The sequence below is a fragment of the Drosophila willistoni genome (assembly GCF_018902025.1).
Source record: "Drosophila willistoni isolate 14030-0811.24 chromosome 2L unlocalized genomic scaffold, UCI_dwil_1.1 Seg168, whole genome shotgun sequence".
NCBI lineage: Eukaryota > Metazoa > Arthropoda > Insecta > Diptera > Drosophilidae > Drosophila > Drosophila willistoni.
The window spans coordinates 4,349,684-4,373,115 of NW_025814047.1; the positions used below are offsets into that span (position 1 = coordinate 4,349,684).

The 23,432-nt window shown below is 35.7% G+C and overlaps 1 protein-coding gene across 14 annotated transcripts in view; it reads right to left on the reverse strand.

The window, feature by feature from the left end:
• Positions 1-23,432, reverse strand: part of LOC6640790 (heterogeneous nuclear ribonucleoprotein L) — a 146,011-nt gene that overhangs the window by 54,578 nt on the left and 68,001 nt on the right. For 7 of the 14 annotated variants that reach the window (XM_023174968.2, XM_023174961.2, XM_023174965.2 and 4 more), the window contains exons 3-4: positions 11,131-11,313; positions 10,970-11,048 (exon numbers count right to left, since the gene is read on the reverse strand). In XM_023174968.2, the coding sequence (XP_023030736.1) occupies positions 10,970-11,048; positions 11,131-11,313 (262 nt within the window). Of the gene's footprint in view, positions 1-1,335; positions 2,016-10,969; positions 11,049-11,130; positions 11,314-23,432 lie in introns of those variants that run through there. The other 7 variants (XM_023174962.2, XM_015178651.3, XM_047009786.1 and 4 more) reach the window with 3 other exon arrangements.

The following is a 23,432-nucleotide window of genomic DNA, read 5'->3' on the forward strand; positions in this document are numbered from 1 at the left end:
AGACAAAAGATAGAGATGCCGCTGCTGGTTTGGGGGAGGAGGTATGTGGAGCCAAAAACCATTTCTGTTTTGGGGCAGGTCAGTTAGACAACAGCCAAAAAAAGAAAAAATCACAACCGACAATCGCATGGAATTTAAAAACCTGCTAAGCGAGTCAATCAAAAAAATTCTTATATAACCGAAATTTCAATGCGAAACCGGCATAAATATTTTGCTTTTTGTTGACCTGCCCCTAAGGGGCAATCAAAAATTATCCAAGAGAAACAAAAAAAGAAAAGGTTTAAACACATTCATCACGTTCTTAGGTTCTTTTGGGAAAGGGCTTATGAGGGCTTCGGTTGGTTGTTTTCAGGGGAAAGTCTCCTTTAGTCAAATTGACTAAAAGTTTGCCTTAAGTTATGAAGAATGAGCTCTGAAAAACACCTGCATAAACCGAAGCGCATTTCTCACACGATCTAAACTGAGTCGATATGTTTCAGGGACAACTTCTTATCGTTGATCTGACCGAAATGGAGACAAAAAACAAGCTAATGGTCATTTAAGACTGCTGACTGCATTTGTAAGTCGTTTAAGAACCAGTTTTTTTATTTTAACTTAGAATTATTGCAATTAAATTACATACATCAAATAACATTTTACGTTTGTTTATTATTAAGATTTTTCATTGGTTAAGTGGGGCAAACAAACTACTAAATATGGATACAACTAAATCTATTTTCTGTATTTTTGGCCAAAGTGAAGTGCTTTTTTGAATATTAGGTGAGGCAAATGGTTGGATTGGATCGGTTTGGTTTGGTTTTGGATGGGTGGTGGAGTTAAAGGTCTCAATTGCACTTAAAAACTATGAAATTTGAATATTGTAGTAGTAAATTGGTAGTAGTAGTTGTTGTTGCTATATATGTATATATAGAGATTTTAGAGTGCTTCAACTAACTCACCTCCGTCACAGTGTGCACAACACGCACACACACACACACACAGAAGAAGAAGAAGCAGATATGAGGGCGAGGGGGATCGTTGGGATCCCGGAGTACGAGAAGATCGAAGATCGTCTAAATACCATACACCATGGCGTATACATAATACACATACACAATACATACAACTCTTTCTCTCTCTGTCTACCATATGCCCCGAAATCAGTAGTAGCGATTTGTTTTTTCTTTATATATTTTCTCTATCACTTAAGAAACATTGAACAGATCCCAAAAATTTAATTAAAATTAAATAAAATTCAAAGCTTGATTTTTTTTTTCTGAGAATTGGTTGTGGTTCATGGTATATGATATATATAAATATATATATAGATATATATAGAGCACAAAAATTAGATATGTTTATTTTTGGGTGGAATTAACTTTTTGGATCGTACTTTCATTCATAGTCTCTCTCACAAGAAATCGTCGTTTTGTCAGAAATCAACACATCAGACACAGCAACAACCACAACAATTTGTAATACAAATTTCTCTCTGTGTATATTCCGATAACGAATTTATCGATTGATATTATCAGCTTTTTCAGTTTAATGCAATGAAATTCCAGAAAACTTTCAGCCGTCAGCGGCATTGAAAAAACATTTTAAGGATCTGTTCAATTTGTTTGACGTTCTACTAATTGGGGTTCTAGTAGCAGTAGTATAAGTAGTAGTAGTAGTAGTAGTATGAGTAGTAGTAGCATTGGTATTGGTAGTATAAATAGTAGTAGTAGTAGTTGTGGTGTTTATAGTAGTAGAAGTTGTTGGAGTAGTTGTAGTAGTAGCAATGGCTTTTACATGGCTTTCAGTTTTAGCCCTTTCGATTCCCACGTTGTTTTCCTTTAACATCTTCTTCTTCTTATCCTCTTTTTCCTCCTCCACCTCCTCATTACGTTCTATATTATCCTTTATCTGCTGCTTGTCATCGTTATCCTTATGATCTTTATGATCAGCAACCACAACAATTAACGCTAGATCATCACAGTCGAGCATGATGTTGATGATGATGATCCGGATGCTGATGCCCGTGCCATGCATCCCTGCACAACAGACAAACACAAGCGAGATTGAAAAAGGTAGTAGAGATAGGTGTTGATTTTAATAGAGAGAGAGATAGAGATAGATAGATAGAGAGGGATAGAGTGAGAGTAAGATTTTTTTTGTATTTTTTTTTTTTTTTGCAAAATTGGATTTTTCTTTTTTGGTTTGTTTAACATTTTGCGAGTTGTTTTTGTTGTGATGCTTTTAGTCCTGTCCAAAAAGAGTTTTGATTTTTTCGTTACTTTCTGAGTTTACATTAATTTATAGATAATTGTTTTTTTTTTAGGTTTGTTTGTTTTTTTTTTTTTTTGCATTTTCGTGGTTGATTTTTGAATTGCATAAAATTGAATTAGATTTTTCTTGAATTTCTGGTGCATATATATATATAAATATATTGATATATTTATTTGGATTTTTTTTTCTTATTTGCATTCTGTTGTTGTAGTTGTTGTTCTTGTTGTAGCTGTTGTTGTAGTTGTTGATGTAGTTGATGTTGTTGTTGTTGGTATTGTAGGATATTATATATATATACATAATCACATCATGTATAGGACATATATAGCTATCATGAATGGATAGTTATATAAACATTATACATATATGATGATTAATATATTTTTATTGGGTTTATTTATATTATTTGTTTTGTTCTAGAACATATACGGCACACACAGAGACGCACACATACACAACAAAAATGAGTTAATAATAATAATAATAATAATAATAGTAGTAGTACTACTACTACAATAGTTGTAGTAGTAGTAGTAGTAGCAGTGGGAGTTGTTATTATCAAATAGTAGTAGTTAAATAGTAATTAGTAGTAGTTGCTTTTTTCTTACTATTTGTTCGTTTCTTTGCTTGGGGGTTAAAATTTAAGAGAAATTAGTTGGTTCTTTGATTTATTTAAGCAGGCACTGTGAGGGCTGAGGGGGGCGAGGGTTGGTTGGATTTTATTTTCTTTTCTTTTTTTTTGTTTGTGACGAACTTCTGTTTATACACATACATATATATGACAAGTTTATGTATATATATATATAAATATATCCTCGTGTTGGTTGCTGTTGTAGTAGTAGTAGTTGTTGTTGTTGTTGCAGGAGTTGTTATTATGGAAAAAGAACAAAAAAATTGTTAATCAAATTAGAAATTAAACCGAACAACAAAAATAAAATATGTTATGAAAATTATACAAAATGTTAACGGAAACGCGCCGAAAATTCCATTTTGCAAAAAAAAAAAATGATAAATAAATTTTCTCATTCTTTTTCTTTCTTTACAATAAGTGCAAAAAAGCTTGATGTTGTTGTTGTTGTAGTTTATTCTTGTTGCTGTGGTTTTTGTTGTTGTTGTAGTTGTTGATGTTGTTCTTGTTGTTGCTGTTGTTGTTGCTCTCTAATTGTTTCAAAACTTTGATTTGCTTGCTTTTGTTGCTTGCTTTTTGGGGTTAAATTGAATTGGTTAAGAAAAGAATTTTTTTTGATTTTTCAAGGCATTTTCCTTAAACGATTTCCACTTGCTTGCTTGCTTGTTGTTGTTGTTGTTGCTGCTTGCCTGATTGTTGTTGTTCTTGTTGTAGTTTTAGTATTTTCTGGTCGATAGATTTCGGTGTTTCTTTTTTAAAAAAATAGATTTTTGCTTTACAGTGTAGATTTTTCATTAGTTTTTTGTTTGTTTTGAAGTTGTTAGCAAATGAGGAGTAGTAAGTAATAGTAGTAGTAAGTAGGAGGAGAGGAGGAGGAGTAGATTGATTGATTGATTTTTTGTTAACGATCGTTGCAAAGAGGGTTAATTTGTTGCTGTTGGTTTAGTAAGGCGTTTTATTGTTTTTGTTTTTATTTGCAATTTGTAAATGTTGTAGTTGTTTTTATTTTTTGTGGTTGTTGCTTGCACTGCGCTTTGCTTTGTATAGGATTGTTGTTGTTGTTCTTGATGTTGTAGTTGTTGTTGTTGTTGTGCTGAGATTATTTCTTGAGAGATTTCTTTTTATCATTTGCTGACAGTGTTGATAGAGAATTCGTTTAAGTTAAAATTTTTAATATTTAAGGGAAAATTCTTTATAAAAAAAAAACATCTTATTTATAAATTTTAAAGAAAATGTTTGGTTGGTTTTCTCACAAAATAAAGTATTTTCACTGAGTATTTTTCTGTTTAATGTTAACACTAAAGACTTAACTATGGTTAATATTGTATGTAGGCAAATGGAAAATGTTAAAATTTGCCCCCTTAAGTATGCAATAGTGAATTTAAGAATTTGATTTTTGAAATGCCCTGTTAAGGAAATCTTCGTTCTCGTTGTAAATTTTGGTTCTAGAGAATTTCTTAACAACAGGGTATTACAAAAGTTCCATATTTCATGAAAACATTTTCTTTTTATGTCTATTGCATATTTTTGGAGCAGAATTTTCCTCATTTCATATATCTAGATACGCCCTTGATTATGTAAGTATAAAAATTGTATGTTTATATAGAGATATATAAAAAAAAACTATATTGCTGGATCGTGTAGTGTATAATATATGGTGAATGAATCTGTATTAATGTAATGGATTAGTAAAATAATTGGTTAATTTGTAAAAGAAAGTATTTTGTTTTTTTTTTGAACAAGCGATAAAATATGTGAGTAGGGATAAAAGCAAGAATTTATTTATCGATAACGCCCAGAAATTGATATTTTTCACTAGGCTAATATAATAACATTCGGAAACTTTGGCATAAATGTATAAGGCAAATAAATAATCAATAAAAACGGAGTTTGATTTTTTTTTGTTTACAAGTATTAATCCATCAGCGATAAGCGCCAAATGACTAATCGACTTCTATCAGTGTTCTGAATTCAGCTTAAATACACAAAATCTTAAGAAAATTGCAAAGAGAATTGTGTTTTTAATTGAAAATTTTTGGCAATTGAAAAGGTTTCCAAGCAATTAGTCAAACGGTTTAACCCAAAATTCAATAATCTCTGCACGATTCCAAAAGAGGGCGCAGTGAGGGCCAGGCAAACAACTTCAGACCATTAAAACTTCAGTTGGGGCTTGGTTGGTGGATCGAGGGTCGTCTCTTAAAAACAAAAGTCATGTCACACGGATTGAAGATAAGGTGGGTGGGCGCATTCGCCTTCAGTGTAATAAAAAGGCCATTTTTATTGTTCTTGGTTGGACACAAAAGTCATTTTAATTGGTTCTAAATGAGCGGCCAGAACAATTGTTCAAATGGATACACGACGAAGGGTTACACACATACACATACATATATACACGCATACAATAATAAAATGCCCATATCAGAGACAGACCCACAGCATAAAAACAAATTATTCACACTGATTACATAAAGTTTTCTCCCCTTTTTGGTCTTGGGGAACGAACATCATAAAATGAGTTGGTGAGGCTGCAAAATAAACCGTTATAATTACGATCTATTATATGGTATGTACGCTATGTGTGGGGACATGATAAAAAGAGACGGACATAGATAGATACTGAGAGAAGGAGACAGGGGAGACATCATAGCCAGCATATGGGATAATACTAAAAACAAATTGAGGGTACTCGGAATAGCGTAAGGCTTAAGATAAAACGAAAATAATCAGCAGGCAGTCAAGCCGAAGGACATCCACATCGTCCCACACACATACACACACACACTCACTCACACACTTGTGGAAATTGTTGTGTCATAAAAATAAACAACCCAAGTAAAGAGCATCTAAAAGAGACAGAGAGCAAACCCTGGAGAGTGAGAGAGGGAGAGTATGAGAGAGCCAAGGCCGGGAGGGGGCAACAACAAATGTTGATTTAGGATAAGCAGACGACCAAAAGGAAAACTTTAAGGCCTTTGCTTTCGATTGTAATATAAATAAATAAAATTGCCAACTCCAAATTCGTACAATGCGAAATGAAATAGAAATCATCGTCGTTGTCCCCGCCCCATAATTGAAATCACGGAGGAGACGGCGTTGCCAACGAGATGTTTAAGTTTGCCACAGGGTTGCCAGAGTAATTTGCATACGACCCGCATATCTTTGTTTCGGTTTCTCTCTCTTGGAATCTCCTCCATGAATAATTTATGTGCATATAATTCGATTGTTTATCCCGTTGTCATCGTCTTCTAACAAGGAAGGAAGGACGACGACGACAACGGACACCTTTTGTATTACAACTCCCCTGGGGACGCCCACACCAAAACACACCACAACTACACCTACACCTACACACACATTATATGAACACACGCACACACACTACATACATAATTTAATCATAAACATAAAATAGTTTTGTTGTATTATCATACAAAAACTTACTTCCCCCTCCCATCCACCTTCACTCCTCTCATTTCTCTCATATATGTATTCCTTGTGGCTTTTTTTAATGCACTTCGTAACGAGTTATTTTCGTTTTGCCTTTATGACATTTGCCATTTGCCATGTCTTTTATTGTAATTTTTTGTGTTACCCACTTTGCCTGCTACACCTAACCGCATAACCTCCCCGACTCCACAACCCAAGACCCCATCTACTTGCTTCCCCTTAAATGTATTCATGTCTGTTGCCATGTTTATGGTTATAAATAAAAACAAATAGTACTAGATCCTAATATAATGAGCCGCAAAGACAATTGTATACCCTTAGAAATTATGACTTTTCAGTTATAATAAGCTAAGAGATGGAATAAACGAGTAAAACTTGGAGAGAAAGAACTTTGTCTTCTTTCTTAGTTTTCTTTTTGTATTTAGAAGAAATATCTAAGCAAAAGGAATTATCATTCGAATATTTAATTTTTTGTTATTAATCCTTGTTGAGAATATCAAATTTTTCTTTCTTTCCTTGAATAAAAATAATTGAAGATTTTATATTCTTCTAATGAAGAAAAGAAGTCTTTGAAAACGAAATTGACTTTCGAATATCATAATTACTATTTCGATAGTTTTCTCTTGAGATAATGAGCTATACATATAAGTTTAAAGGGAATTGCCATCTATATATAGGCAAGTCGAATTGGATTGATTTCCCTCTAGTTAAGTCCTGCTGTGATAAACTGATAAGCCCTTTTCGGAAAGTGTATATAAACCAGGCATTGACAGGTCGTTTTTTGATGACCTCAATAGCGCTATACATATAGTAGATAGTTATGGATAAAAAGCCATTTTGTGGTCGATTTCCTGTTGGTTTGTGGTTAATTATAACCTCGTGTGTGTGCCTGTGTCGTGGGCATTCAAGTTCACGCCGAGTTATTATGAAAAGACAGAGGGAGGTAGGTAGGACATAAAAAATAAGTGTAACAAATGGAAAAATTTTCACATTTTCATTGCCGCCCTTTTCCGTACAATTTGACATAACATAATGTCGTCTTACGAATTACATAAGCCAGAAAGTCATTCTTTGAAACCGAATCCAATTAACTAACCAACAAACTAACCGGCAAAACGAAACTGTCACTTTACATCCAGTCCAAATGCATCACGTTCATGTCGCAAGTAGAAATGCAAGTAACTTTGTCAGGCTAAAAACAACTTTCTGGCAAAAGAAAAAAAAAATCGAACGTCCTTGAGCCAAAAAATGGGCACCACCACATAGAGTCAAGCACCAGCGCGGCAAAAGAGTAAAAGAAAAAAAACAATTTGCAGTCAAATAAAGAACAACGTGAGTTGCCTCCACCTCAACAGAGAGACACAGAGAGAGAAAGAGACATGCATACAGCAAAAGGATAAGACGGAGTCGAGGGAAAAACATCGCGTGACAATGCAAAGTCAAATTCGACTACTGATGAGCATGAATCCATCTAAAATGCAGAGAGAGAGAGAGGAGCTAGCAGCAAGCAAGGATAACCCCCAGGAAAACGGAAGCCCCAACGTAGACAGGTAAAATGAGTAGAAAATTAACAAAAACGCGCATAGATAAAATTGCACGTGAAACACAACTGGGACAACGCCGCAAAGGGTCATGGATGAAAAATATGCTAGACGAAAGACGACGGCGACGACGACGAAGACGAAGGAAGATTGCTGGCTGCTTGCAAATCTTTGGTATATACTTGATGAAGTTTCGTCTCCTTGTCTTAGTGGGGGAGTGTCTTCTTAGTCGTCGTTGTCGTCGTGGTTGTTAAAAACTTCAGCAACAACTATTGCTACTGTTAGCTAGTTGCTACTCCCCCCACTGTCGACATTACCCAGGTGATGCCCCTCTCTTTATTATTATTATTTTTGTTGCTCTTGTTATTGTTGGGGGAATTGCAGTCAGCAGGTGGAGAGAGTCACTTTTTGTTTACCAAAGGCGAAGACAGAAATACACTAATTTCTTTTCTTCATTTTCCTTCATTTCACCATATATCGATTGGTCTTGGAATCAACCAAGAATAAGAAAAACCACAAAAAAACAGAACCAAAGGAAGAAGAGTCAGTCAGGCGGCAGAGGGCAGAGGAAGCAGGTGAAAATCTTATGCAAATATTTTATTTGCATTTTCTACTTTATACATTTAACCTGTTTCCAGAGCTTAGAGTTTTTCTTTTCTTTTCATTTTGTTTCTATCGTTGTAGTCGTTGTTGTCGTTTGTCACTTGGTTGTGTTATTGTTGTTAAGACAATAAAGTCATGCAAAATTGACGAGAAAACTAAATTGTGTGGTCCTTGTTATTGTTCCGGGGGGCCGAATGTTAGCCAGGTGGAAATGGTAGAAGGTAGTTCGTTCAGGTGGGTTAGGGTTGGTCGCACTGTCACTTTGCTATGATTTTAATGAATTCTATTGATCGTTTTGTGTATTTTTTACCATTTAACCTTTCTCTCTCTCTCTCTCAAATTTTTTGGTAGGGAGTAGAGAAAACAGTTTAAATTGCTGTCAAAGAAATGGAAAGAAAGCCAAAGGTCAGTTTGCCACCCAGAGGGCTTTTTCCTTGCATAATAGAATAAAGGAATAATTCAATTTAAATTGAAAAGACCTTCTGAGGTAAGAGAAATCGTTTTTATTTATAATTTAGTTAGCTATAATTAAGTTATCCACATATGAAAAGAGACAACACAAAGGTTTTTCAATTAAAAATAGCAAACAGTGTAGTTTATTAAATTAGTTGTACTTCAAAATTCATTGGAAGTTTACTAAATATTAGACCAAATATAAAAATATTAATTTTCAAGCTATGAAAGTAACTTTTTTATTCCATTTTGTTTCTTAGTTTTACCCAGGGGAAATTAATTATTAGTTGGTGTCTAGGTTAGGGGAAAATGTCATTAAATTGAAGCACTTTGTTGTAATGCATTGACATTGACTTTTGTTTTTTTAATTTAATTATGATTAAATGCAACAAAGCACCTTGTAACTTTTAAAGCAAAACATAATTTTTGAAATTTGAATTGTTTACATCCTTCAAGTTTTCCTATTGCACAAGGATAACAATTTCTAGAGACATTGAATAGTAAACACTTTTATGAGAATCCAGAATTCCAGAAAACATTTTCAATTAACTCTCAATCGACCAACTGGCGGCAAGTGTTCATTATATTGATGAAGGGCAACAATATGATGGCCAGAAGATTAAGACCTAATTAAAATGCCCACACATAATGGTGTTAGCAAAATGTGTAGGCGTGGCGGCGCCAAGTTCATTCAATTTTTCTTTCTTTGCTCTCCCCATTCATTGATTGAGAAGAAAAGCTGCTGGCAAATGGCTTTATACACAACACACAGGCACAGATCTCCTGCTCAGTTGAGGTCCATTTGTTGTTTGTGGCAAAAACAAACACAGAGAGGAGGGAGACAAAAAGGGAAGGAAATGCAACCGGGATTCGACCAAGTCCGTGTGGAATGTGGCAGACTTTTGGTCTAGCCTGCTGCTGCTTGGCATGCAAATGCACTGCACTGCAAACAAGTTACAACAGACCAGATAAATGCAATGGACATGATGATGGAATCGCCCAAACACAAACACAAAGACAGAGTGGGTCAGGGAGGAGAAGAGAAGGCGTCGAAACTTTTGCTAACCGGCTGGCTCGGCTGACTGACTGGCTGGCTGGTTGGTTGACTGTCTGAGTTATTGTGGCTTTTGGCCACTTTGTTGTCATCGTCATCCCAAAAAGGCCACAAAAATCCCGCCTTCTTCTCAATCTCCGGCTGGTTGTCTATCCGACTGTCTGTCTATGTATCTGTCTCTGTGGTGGCGTTGACATTTTTACAGCAGCAGTGCGTTGGCCTGGACCACAAAAACAGGATCGTCATCATCTTTGCTTGCGTCTGTCGACCTCAGAGAGGAAACCCGAGGTGCATAGCATTTAATTTCATTTTTATTCAGAGAAAAAAATATGAGAAATTGAAAATGCCATTTAATGCGCCGACGACTTTGTCTTTGGCTGTCATGAGCAGAGACAGAGGCAGACAGAGAACAGGTAAGATGTGGTGGCGGAGATTGGAGGGGGAACCATCATCAAACAGGTGCCAGCAGTTGTCGTGGGCGTAATTTGCATGCCACATGTTGCCACCTCATGGAGAGTATCATTAATGTTTCACGTGCTGCTGCTGCAGCAATCACTTCGAATTACGTATACGACATGTGACCCCGAAAATCATTCTCTAGTTAAAGCTAGCTCATTAATTAGGTAAGTGTATTTGTGTGTGTGTGTGTGTGTGACGTTGATTTGTTTATATATATTTACATATAATTTGGATTACTAAAAAAAAACTATTAAAAAAAACTCAAAAAAAAACCAAGAATAGTTAAGAAAAATTGAAACTAATTAGTAAGCAACAATTCATTTTCTTTAATGACATGAAAAGCAATTTATTTTCCTTTTTTTCGAAGGACACTTCTGTGTGAGTGTGTTGGTGTTGGTATTGGTGTGGGTATTCCTGTATAAGTGTAGGTGTTTGGGTGTTGGGTGAATGAATCTGGGTGTCTGTGTGTGTGTGTGTGTGTAAGAGGTGCACTTTGATTTATAAGAAGAAATAGTAGTAAAAAAGTGAACGCACTTGGTAAAAGCTCACCTGTGCTCAGCGTATAGTCCCAGCTGGTATCGGGCTCATTCTTATACACATTCAATTTCTCCGGCTGCAAATTTAAATCACTTAATTAAGTATGCTCATTCACTATGACGATGAGGGAATGCGAGGGCCTCGTTTAACGATCTTACCTTGGCATAATCAATTTTCAATGTGCAACATCCGGCATAGATATCAGCTCCATTAAGATTTTCACGCGCCCTTGTGGCAGCATCCAAACTGTCGAACTCAACCATGGCTTGTACACCATTCTTCTTGAATATGACAATACGCAGCACTTGGCCATGTGGATTACAGATTTTGTGCAAGACATCCTAAAAGAAAAAAGGAAAAAGAAAAATGTTCACTTAGTTCGCTGGTCTTATATAAATGGCATTGGTTCATGGTTTGGTTAAATGAAAGTCTGGTAACTAATCGAAATGCCGATAACAGTGGTCAAAGATATATTTGCAAATAGCATGGTGGACAATTGTTAACCGTTCTCCAAACTAAGGAAAACTTTTTAACTTACTTAAAATACTGAAGAAATCTCCTATAAACAAATAAAACAAATCTCTTTTTGTTAAAGTCTGGTGAAATACGTCTTTCATAAAAGGTGAGGCAAATGTAATTAGCCGCTACTTTTTTAAATATTAATTTCATTTTTAATCCCTCTTTGGTTTGTCTCTTTCAAAAGTCTAATTCATACATTTCTAACCTTAAAGTTGATGAAATATTATCTTAAAAGAATATAAGATTTATCTATGATACATCTCATGTTCTGCGTTTTACAACATTGACATTCTCTCAAGTTCTTTTACTTTCATAGTGTATTACAACACTATTTCATATACTTGAGCAACAATAGAAGTCACTTGCACTTTTCCATCAAACAAAATAATGAGCATGAAATTGTTATTCTTAATTTTAGTTTGAAATTTAAACTTCCCCATTGTTTTGTAAATAGATTGACGACATTTTCTGCTCACAGTTAATATTTTAATCGTGACAAATCGACTAATAGAACCACTGTGCGGCGAGCTTCTTTAAATTCAAATTAATGGCTGGCTATGCCTAGCTCTTTTGTGTTCCTGGGGTCTGTCTAAGCGCCCAAGAGTATGCAATGTATCGTTGCGTGGTGGCGAGTTTTTAGGCCCTGTAGAAGTCGGCCATTGTCAGCACTAATTGATTAACGGAGCGTACAACACCGCCCATCCCCCAGCCACCAAAAAAACCGTATCCAAATTGAAATGAATGGATACACATTGAGAATTCTCGTCTCCCTCTCCTCCCGTTTCTCCTCTTGGCCATTTCTGACTGGCCATTGTGGTTGTTGACAATCTGGCCAAACGCAATTTCATTCTGTGTTTTTTTTTTTTTTTGGTCTTCTTTTTGACCATTTACATTCTCAATGTTTTCTGTTTGAGCCTAGTTTTTTTCTTTTGGTCTAATTCCAAGTGTGTGCCTGGTCATAATTGAAATTCCGTATTTGGTTGAGCTTAGCATTTACTTGCAGTTATTTTTCCTCCTCTTGATGTTTTTTTTTTTTTTTTTTTTTTTTTTTTTTTTGAGCTCATTAGCATAATTTAATAGTCACTTTCCTCGAAGGAGAATTTCCAATTAACATTCATAAATTTTCGAAAATTACGTTAATGAGTTTCAAGTGTGCCAAAAAAAAAAGAAGAAATAAAACAAAAGCTCTGAGGCGTGTCAAGGCCCTAGATAAGTACAAATACCTCTAGATGATGATAATTTCTTGTGGAAGGGGGTGTAAAGTTCATTTTCGAAAAGAGAATTGATGGCAAATTATAATGAGCATTGGCCCGTTGGCATGGAAATTTATGGAAAATTTAAGCTCCACTTTGCTTCTAATTCTCAGACATTTTGCTCAAGATCCTGGCGTTGTCTGCTCACCCAACCTCTGCATAATATGGCAAAATTTTGCTCTCGACTTCTATTTATTCATCTGACAGGCATAACAAAATATTCAGGGGTTTCGTCGTCGTCTCTGCTTCTGTGTCTGTCTCTAGTCGGTTTCTGCGGGTATTTTTTAGAAGAACAGGGCGGAGGAGAGCGAGGTGTTCCTGTCATACTGTAATGGGTTAAAAGTTCAATTTGTTCAACTTTTGAGACAAGAAAAGCGCATTGGGAAAGGGGAAGGAAACAAATGGATGGCTGGATAAATGGATGGATGGATGGAGTTGTGTGTTGAAAAGCGGCTTTTTGTCTTTGGCAATTTTGTTATGCAAAGAATTTTTGCGTATGCTGCTCTAAGGCTGCCAAAATTATTTGATATTCATGAAATTCATTGATAAGTCTTTCGTATTTCATCGACCCCATGGAAAAGTTTATACATAGATTGACAGCAGTAGGGCGAACGAACGAACGAACCAACGATTTGATTAAGTAGAAGCATAACAAAGTTTCACAAGATGCAAGAGGAGAAGTGGAAGGGAAGGGAAGGAAAGGGAGGAGCAAAAAATAGAAGCAAAGTAAAAGCGTTAAGCCGCATTTTGGTACTACGCCTCATACATTCTAAGCCACAACTTTTGGATAATAGGAGAACAACAAGAGCTTATCAGAAACTTCAATTACATACACATTTCCCTTCCAAGGGGGGACTCACTTTATCCGAGAGCAGCGAAAACTTGGCTGGAAACTTATGAAAAATATAATTTCCACAAGTCTCTAGGAGAGGAATTAACGGCTCAAATAATTTAATTAAACTAATATTTTGAAGGTAAAGAAGTTTTTAGATTGGTTTTTGTTTTACCCTAAAATTTTAATTAATTTTAAGCACTTTTTGTTAATCTCTTTAGCTAGCTAAAATTATCTTTATTTGCACTTTCCAATAGCAATCGAGTATTTATATTTTCCATAAGAATCTTCAATATCAGTCCCGGAGTCAAATTTCAAAAAACTCATTGAAAAACTCTTATTTTTCAACACTGTCCGACCTTAATTACTTTTAAATGTGTACAAAAAATAAATCTTTGAAAAAATAACTCAAATTTCAACTTGATCTTTGTTGGTTGGTTAAAACAATTTGCCGCAGAGTGCACTTTTTACTAGAGTAAGCCAATGCAGGCAATTGGAAATTCGAGAAGAGTTGTTTTCCACATTCCACTCCCCTACCCCTCCGTTTTACACCACAGTCGGTAAGTCACATTAAACTGTGTGTACTATAACTTAATTATTAATGATACTGCTTTAGCGGCTCTCGTTTCGCACACACTTAACACTCACTTCCTTTTTGCCTGATGTTTGCCATGATGATGTTGTGCAGCACCACCACCACCACCGCCCTCTCCCCCTCTCTAACCATCGTACCTATAATGGACCGAACACCCCACCACCACACCCAACCACTCTGGCAACCACAAAACTTTTCTAATTAGTTTTTGTGTGCACAGTGTGCTTTATAGTTATGCATTTTACGTACTTCTTTGGTGGTAGTGGTGACCAGCCAAAGTAGTGGAAAGTGGCAGAAGCAAAAGGAAAATGAGAAAATGTGCAATGAGTGAAAGAAAAGTAAGTGAGGAGGAGGAGAGGAGAGGAGAAAAAAATAAGTTTCTGCTCTCATTTTCATCCGCAATGACATTTTTACAATTCGTTGCTGGCAATGATTCTGTACTTAATGCGATTTGCGGAAAGTCCAGAGTAAATTGTTGGAAAAGAGACAGAGAGAATGACGACTACGGCGACTGACTCCGTTGTCTCTGCTGTCTCAATGGCGTACAAAACGTCTGCAATTATTGTAAATAGCGCAATCATCAGAGAGAAGTCAACAATTCCTTCTCTGACGATATCATGGTAGAAACGTGAGAAAAGACACCGACAGACAACGAGAGGAGGAGGGTGAGGGAAAGAAAATGTCTCTTGTTAATGAGAGCAGCTTATTGAATAAATGAGGCGCGTGTCCTCTGTCCACCAGAGACTCTCTCCTCTCTCCTCGTCTGATGCTTCCACGTTGGTCGTGATTTTCTTATCATTAGTCTCAGCCATTGAGCATTTACCATTTACCACTTTCCATTGTCATGTGTGTGTGTGTGTCATCGAATGAATTAAGGATATGTGAGTGTGTGTGCACTCATTATTCAATAGTAATTGGCAAGAGTATTAAATACCAAACACAAAGGGACAGGACAAACAGACCACCCAACAAAAAAGGTGAGTGCGACTGAAAGCAATTGATACTTTAATACCAAAATGCGCATTACTACAAGTGACTATTAAGTGCTCTTCAACCTGGGGCCAATTTCTCTCTTAATTTTATAGAGGAAAGCGTAAAATTAATAACATCGTAAAAACCAAAAAACTAATAACTCTCTAAGAATGAGAAAAGAAAAATTCATAAATAAATAAACTGAGTAGTTTGCTCAAATTGACCTTAAACTTTTTGCGAGCCATTTATTTATATTCCAAAATTCCGTCTAGGAAACAATAAAGAATATGAGTGAAAAGAGAAAAATTATTTTACGATTTGTCGAAATTAAAAACCAGAGAAAGGCGAGCCAAAAGAAAAACTTGAAATACTCTACGCTAATGGAAAGGGACTTTAAAAATCTAAGTATTTTATCTATAATAAATGAATACAATAAAATGAATAACTATAAAGTAATCGATCGAGATAAAGTGAATTAAAATTGATGTATTTATAAAACTCAGAACCTATTTTTAAATAATTTAATATTTTCATGATTTAAATATTTCATAGATAATTAAATATTTTGAGAAGTTTCTTTCTAAGTCAGCTAGAGTTTTAGATATAAGAAAGTCCTTTTCAGTGCACCTTAATATTATATAATAGTTCTTTTATCTTAGATCTATTGCATCTATCTCTTTAATCTATGTGTCAACTTTTAGTCATAAATTCATTAAGAAAACTCTCAAGTTTCATAAAATCGCAAAACATTATATGGTCAGCGAGAACTGAAACCATATGAACTCTTTATGGAAGGGCATTAAAAACAAACAACTAGAGCATAAAATGGCGTGAAATGAAAGCTGAAAAACAAATAAACCGCATCAGAATGAAAATATGTATTAATAAAAACTTTTCTACGTTAAGTTTGCGGGTAACCAACTTTAAAATACCCTGTAATAAGTTAAAACTGACAGTATATAGAGGGAAAAGTGTTTTAGGGTATCTCAAGGCGTCTTCTTTAGCCAAATCTCTCTTAGCTATATTTGAGACAGAGTTCTGAAATTTTGTACTAGACATTGAACTTATCTTTAACAACTATAACAAGCTTTATCTATAATAATTAATGTCATTGTAATAAGTTTCAATTGTTTTACAATTTTAAAGCTTGTAGAATTAACCCCACAAAGGATGGATATTTCAAATAAATGTCAGGAACCTAATATACCTCGTCTTTTTCTTGTTCATTCAAATTGGATGTGACCGGGTGTAGGAGCATAGGAAAGTCGAGCTACTCTCTCTCACTCTCATTCTGTTTTTGGACGCTGCATACGTAAAATTTTATGAGCCCACTATAACTTGTTTAACGCCGCAGGACAAGCCAACCATCGGGAACAAAACAAAAAGAAAAATATATAACCCAACGACAACAGCAACAAAAATAAATTAATATTTTATCTAGAGCAGAGATTCGCATGCAGTGCCACGCCCTTTTAACAGCAACAGCAGCAGCCGCATCTCTCTTCCCCTTTTTCCAGAGGCGATGCCCCATGCATTTTGTTTTGCCATTTTATGGCCATCATCAAAAGCGCATTAAAATTTTACTAAGGCGTTACCACCACCAAACTCCGCCGCTCCACTACCCTCTTCTCACCCCATTGAAGTGATGGTGGTGTACGGGGGAAAATGCCTGTCCAGGCGTGCTAAATATTAAATCAGCGTAGCCCCAACCGACCAGCCAACCGACCAACAATAATAGCAACAATAACAACCACAATGAGGACGAACGACCAAGGGAATGATGAATCTCGGTTCGGTGTGCGAAAAAACCGTGTGCCCAGGCAAACATTTTAAGCGGCTTTCCCCAGGTCCATCAACGTCCATCCCCGAGAATGAAACGCAACGAAACCTTGTGATAAAAAGCTCCTCTTTACCTCATAAAATGGCCCTGGCGATAGAAAGATGTCATAAGAAAAGGTGGTAGGAGAGGGTAAGGGGAGGAGGGGATAAAAATCGCATTAAATATTAATAATAATGTGTGCTTACTTCTAATATCAAAATGTTTGCACTCATTTTTTTTTGTTTCTTTTTATCAAGATTTATTTCTTGCAGCTTTTATTTTCGTAATAATAATAATTTTCAATTTCAAAATCACATCTTTAAAGAAAAGTTAATGAAATTGTTCATGTTCATGTTTAGGAAATGTTTTATTTTTTTATTTTAGACACAAAAAAAGTCAACTAGCCAAAAAGTGTAGAGAAAACTTGATAATTCTATTAAAAAATGTTTAGGCTAAAGCTTTATTGTTCAATAATTGGTCTTAATTCGATTCATTACCATTATAAAGAGACCTAATGACAACCTATAAATCCATTTAACATATTTAGATCGATGGAAATAAGTATTATAGGTCTCATCACAAAAGTATAGACAGATCAACACCTTTAACAAGCATTAAAATCAATTTGCAAGTATTTATTGAAGAAAATCTAATGCTTATTGCTATTGAGTGATAGGAAATTGGTAAAGGAAGTATCAACACTTTGTGGTATTAAGTTCTTTTAATTAAAAGCAATTATTTCCATAGAATTTGTCTCTATAGTTTAGCTTGGAAGCTCTGAAGCTCAATTTGAATGGTCTAAAAGATGTCGATCTCGGCATTCTCAAATTTCAGTATATCAAGTTGCAAATATCGTAGTCACTTTTCGCATTTAATTAATGTTTAATTGAGTGCTATTCATGAATGGAAGCAATCTTACGAAATTCACCTGATGCTGTTGGCTAAAACCAGAAAATGTTGTCGATTGCAACTACTACAAGACGTTCTTTTTTTTTGCTTTGCTCTTTTTCTTTTCACTTTGTGCCGCTTCGTTGACTCAATTAAGTGTTAATGGTAATATTTTATTGCTGACATCCCAACCAGCAGCCATCCGCCCTAAAGGTTTCCCCGAAAAATCCCTCCATGCCAAAAACTTATACTTGGGCTGTAGCTTTTCCATCTTCATCATTGCTCATTTCCATTTTCCTCACATTTCTGACACTATTGGCCCGCCGGAAATGTCTCAACATACCAACACAAAAGCAGCAGCTTCTGTCTCTGTGTGTCTCTCTCTCTCTCTCTCTTTCCTTCTCTGTTGGTTAGAGGTCTGGTTTTATGTAGATCTACTTTTCTTTTCACTTTTCCAAACAATTTTCAGCACATTGTTGCACGTTATTTCTCTCCGGTCAGTCACTTTCTCACAAACTTTTCAATTAGGTTTTTCCTTATTACATTATTATACTCTAACAAAGGAAGGGTAAATCTCACTTTTCTTACTGTTTTGCTCAAAGCTTAATCCTCAAATGCAAAGTGTATTTACAATTCGTCTTTTTCTTTTTACTTCTTTTAAATATGCATTTCTTTTTTTTAGTTTGGTTTAATTTGTAATATGATTGTTAGTTTAGTTGGTTGTAGGTCATTTCCACACGCGAATGCAAATGAAAATTGCAAACGAAAATGAAATGTTAGTCAAATATATGTATGCATATATATGACGAGTATATATTTGTTTAACATTTAACGATATTGTTGAATTTTCTCACTACGATTTGTTTGCGCATAAATTTTTCGCATTATTGATACGTGTGGCATTTTATCGGATTTAAAAAAATAAATTGATTCTGATACTATAATAAATGGAAAATAGATGTGCCATAAATATTATTACAAAAAAAACGTGATTTATGTGCTGGACCCAAAAAAAAAAAATCATAAATTATTTGAAATATCAACAAAAAATCAACTGTTTAAATATTTAAATTCCAATCAATTGCCACCCCATCAAGAGAATTTATGGGTTCATCATTCATGAACATCAATCCGAATATGGAGATTTATTTATTTATACTTAGTACCTAATGCGACTTTATTTTCAAAATTTATTAATCAATAGTTTAGAGAAAGGATCTCAAGCAAAAGCCCAACTTTAGTCTCCTGTTACCTTAGTGCTTAGCAATTGGACCAATTACTTCGGTATTACGACGTTTTTACCTAAGATTTAAGGAACTTACTAACTTAAGTACAAGAATTTATCAAAAAGATACTTTTCATCGCCACAATTTATGGCAGCCAATTAATGTTGTTGTTTGGCCAAGTATATAACGAAATTTTGAACATGGAGATACAATATCCAACATGGCCATATATAACCACAAAAATCTTACAATACCCCAGCTGCAGAGAAACCGCGGGACCCTTTTCTGGACAGGCTAACAACAACTAACGGTAAAAAGGCAACAAAAAAGGCCAAAAAACTTGCAGTTATAGAAGGGACATGGACCTCCCTTAAAAGATCCCTACACTCCCTCCTTGTCCCCTCCCCAACTGTCTCACTTCTCTTTGTGTTTCTTTCTTTTTTGGTTCTCTGGTCTTTGCTTCTTGTTTGCAGCGGCTAAAAAAAAGTGTTGCAAGTAACTCGGAACCGGTTTAAATGGGCTTTCAACTGGTTTTTGGCCGTTGTTTTGGTTGCCCTACAGAAATGGGTCAATAAGAAATTCAAATGCTAAAAAAATCGAAAAGAAAGCAGGCAGCAGCTCACAACCAGAAGCAAAAGGGTATCGCCAAGGGAACAGGCAATGGCAAAGACTGAGTGAATAGAGGGGCGGGTCCCCACAGCAACTGCCAATTTTGGGTAACTTTTGTTGTTGTTATTCTTCTTCTTCTCTTTCTTTGGCTTTGTAACAGTTCAATGACTTCCAGTTAAGAGCAGGAATTCGCCAAGCAAATTAATCGAAACAAGTTTTCCACTTGTTTTGTCATATGTAAGAATTGTTGAAGTAGAATTGGAAATCAAAACAAGGGAAGATGAATGATATGATAAGGAAGAACTTATAATACATATAGCATCAATAAAAGATCCACAATTTTCTGTTTTGAAGTTGGGAGACTCTTGATTTTGTGTGTAAAGTTGATCTAGATCAAAAAATCTATCTAGAATTGAAAAATTTTTATGTTATGTTTGTTTCAAAGCAATACATTCCCAAGATCTTTAATTTCCATAGTGAGTTTTGTTAATGATAAAACACATGGAGATGTTTTATTTAGGAAAATATTCGCTCTGTAGTCCAAATAATTCACTAGGGTTGACTTGAAAAACAAAATTGCTAGATTATCTTTGCTTCCTAGGTTTCCAGACTATGCGCCAAAGTTAAAAATATTGAAATCCAACAATTAAGAACAAATTCAAAACTAAAATCAAAATGTAGTATAAATCGGCCTTTGAAAACAAATTTCTTGCTTTCTATTGTGGGTAATCTCAATAGAATCTAAAGACCTCAAGTCAAAACCTAAACAACTTCCACTTACATTTAAATTTAGTATAAGGAAACACATTAAACTTTTCTTATTTGAACAAAGTTCTGCGTTCTTTTAAAAACAACTATGCACAACAATTTGATATTTTTTTCCTTCTGTGATTTAGATTAGCTTAATGCAAACTTAACTCTGTGAAACATAAATGAGCATTTGCAAACAGTTTTTGCGTACATAACTTGGCTTTAGCTTTGCTCTACTGCAACACACTTTTACTTTTGGGTTCCGGCGACGGATACTTGGCTTTTCGTTTTTCTTTGCCCCGAAAATTTATATTTTAATTAAATTTGAAATGCAAATTACTTTACATTGCTGTTGCTGCTGCTTACATTTTGTGTAAGTCGAATTTATTAAGTCCCTGACAAGCATAAAAAGAATACAGAAAAAACATGCAACTCGTTTCATTTGGCAAATTCTTTGCGTTATTCTTAACACAGAGCTTAAGTGGCCATTGCCAAGGCAAGAAGCTACTAATTTTTTTGTTTTTCTACCCCCACCACCTTCTCGACGAAATCTCTTATGTTAGTCACACCCCATCGTAGCCACTCGCTGGGGCACTCCACAATACCCGGGGCAAGTGAGTTTTACAACCAATAAAAAGAATTTTATGACCACAACATTAAAATGTTCAAATTGAAAATGAGTACAAAAAACGAGAAAAGCGAAAAAAAGAGAGGAGAATAACAAAACAACAAAAAAAGAACGCAACAACAATCATAACATGAAAGGAAAGCCAAAGCCAAAGTCCAGGAAAGGAGAAACCCACTAAGCAGAGGGTGGAGGATTGAGGTTGGAGTGAGGTAAGAGGCATAAGATACATTTTAAACCAAATTTATGTGGCACAAAGGCAGCAGGCGATGAAAGCATAGGAAGCGGAAGTGGGGCCCCACAGGGGAAATGCGGAAAATGGTGGAAAGGGGGCTAGTCATGCCAGCAGGAATGGTCCACCAGGTTACCGGAGGCCACCACTCCAGCTCCAGCTTCTGTCAGTGGCAAGTCCAAAGTCGGAGCCCGCTTAATATGTATGTGTGTGTTTGAAGTTGGCTCGCTTCTCCTCCCTCTGCTCCTGCCGTTCTACCTGCTATTGCTCCTGGCCAAAGTGAAAACAGTAGAAGACAATGCTGGAAATTACCAAAGCACAAGAGCCAATTCGAGCATGAAAATGTAAACAAGACGAAACAAAAGAAGAGAAACGAAGCCAAAAAGAAAATGTGTGTCGCAAATGGAAGGAACTAAGGAATCAGCTGAAACTGTCCATAGGAATCCAATGGAGAAGATGCAACGGGCGGGAGGCACAACGTGACAACAAAATCAACAGTTAGCCAATGAGCCTGAAAATGGCATCCAAGGAAAAAGCGGGCATGCCAAGGCATGGCATACAGAAGGACACTCCACAACCCGTTAACTCGTAGCGTAAGCGCATGAATAAACCCCTTAGGAGAAGAAGGGGGAGGAGACGACGACGACGAAGACTAGGACGAAGAGACAAACGAATAAGAAAGAGAGGGAAAAATAAAAGGCAAGAGAAGGTAAGCAAACATGGCAGCAAGAGTATGGCCTCCAGTAGTGAATCAAGCGTATATAACGACTTGGGTGGTGGCAGAAAGACAGACCACTCCAAGCCACGGCAGGCCAGGGACAGATAGGTGAGTACAACCACAACAACTATGGAGAAGGAAAAGGACTTGGTGTGGGAGGAGGACCAATGCCAGAAGTTGCACAAGACAATTATAAACGTAATGGCAAAAAGAAGAGGAAGAAGTTGATAGTAGTAGAAGAAGAAGCAAAAGTAGATGAAGAAGAGGCAGCTGAGCGCATAAATTCTGTTTAACAATGCGATGGACATGCTATAACCAAGTCCATGGGATGCCAGGATGCCATCATCATGGTGGTTCGTGGTGTGTAGGTGTTGCGTTGGTCGTTAGACTAAAAAGCTAACAGATATAATGTTTGCCCTCCGCCAAACCTCCTCACCCTTCACCCACTCTCCAAACACCTACACACACACACGCAACAGAAAATGGTAGCAAAGAAGAAAAAAATGGCAATGGAAAGAGAGAGATAAGAAGACATTGAGTCGGTCGATGGCAGGCAGCTATAGCTAGCTACATAGCTGGGGCACTATGACAGGGTTACAAAGGAAATTAAAAAGTCATAAGAAAGGATCATGGAGGAAATTAACAAAAGGAAATTGCCAAAAAAAAAAAAAAATGGTTCAGCTAAAAGCTTTCAAAATAACACACCAAAAATAATAATAAGCCAAAGAAAACAAGCAAAAAACATTTAACTTCTCCAGTCACTCTAAATTGAAATTCTACAATTATAGGAAATGATTATGTTGTTACACATACATAAATTTAGGTGTGCGAGAATGAAAGGAAAAGGTGGAAAGAAAGGTGGGAAACCGGAATCGTGTCAGTAGATAAATATGCGACACGTTTCAAAATGAATTCGCAAAGAATTAACTAGCAGACTTAAGTATATTTAATTTAATGAAAAAAATACTAAAAACAAATGACATCTTTAGAGGGTTACATTTCAGAGAGCCTCTTAAACTATCGTTAACAAGATAGTCAGCACTTAGGAGGGTTTTTTTTTTATTAAACCAAAATCGAGTTTACCAAAAGATAATTTCGGAGCAAACAAAAATAAGCTGGTTATCTATTCCGAGAACAGCCAAACAATCTTATCGGCTGACTTAGCTAAACCATCCAGAATTGTAATGTCCACATCACATCTTTAAAGCTGAAACAAGTTGGGAATTATAATTCGATGAAGGAAAAAGGAAAAACATAGTCCTAAACTTAATTGTTGTTCGCATTTCCGAAGAGCGGCCATGTTTATCGATAAATTTCGATAAAATATTAATATTAAAAAATGATTAAAAGCAGTCTTAGCTGCTGTAAGATAAGGTTGATCAGTTGATAGCTTTAATTTGGTATAAACATTCATTTGTTTGA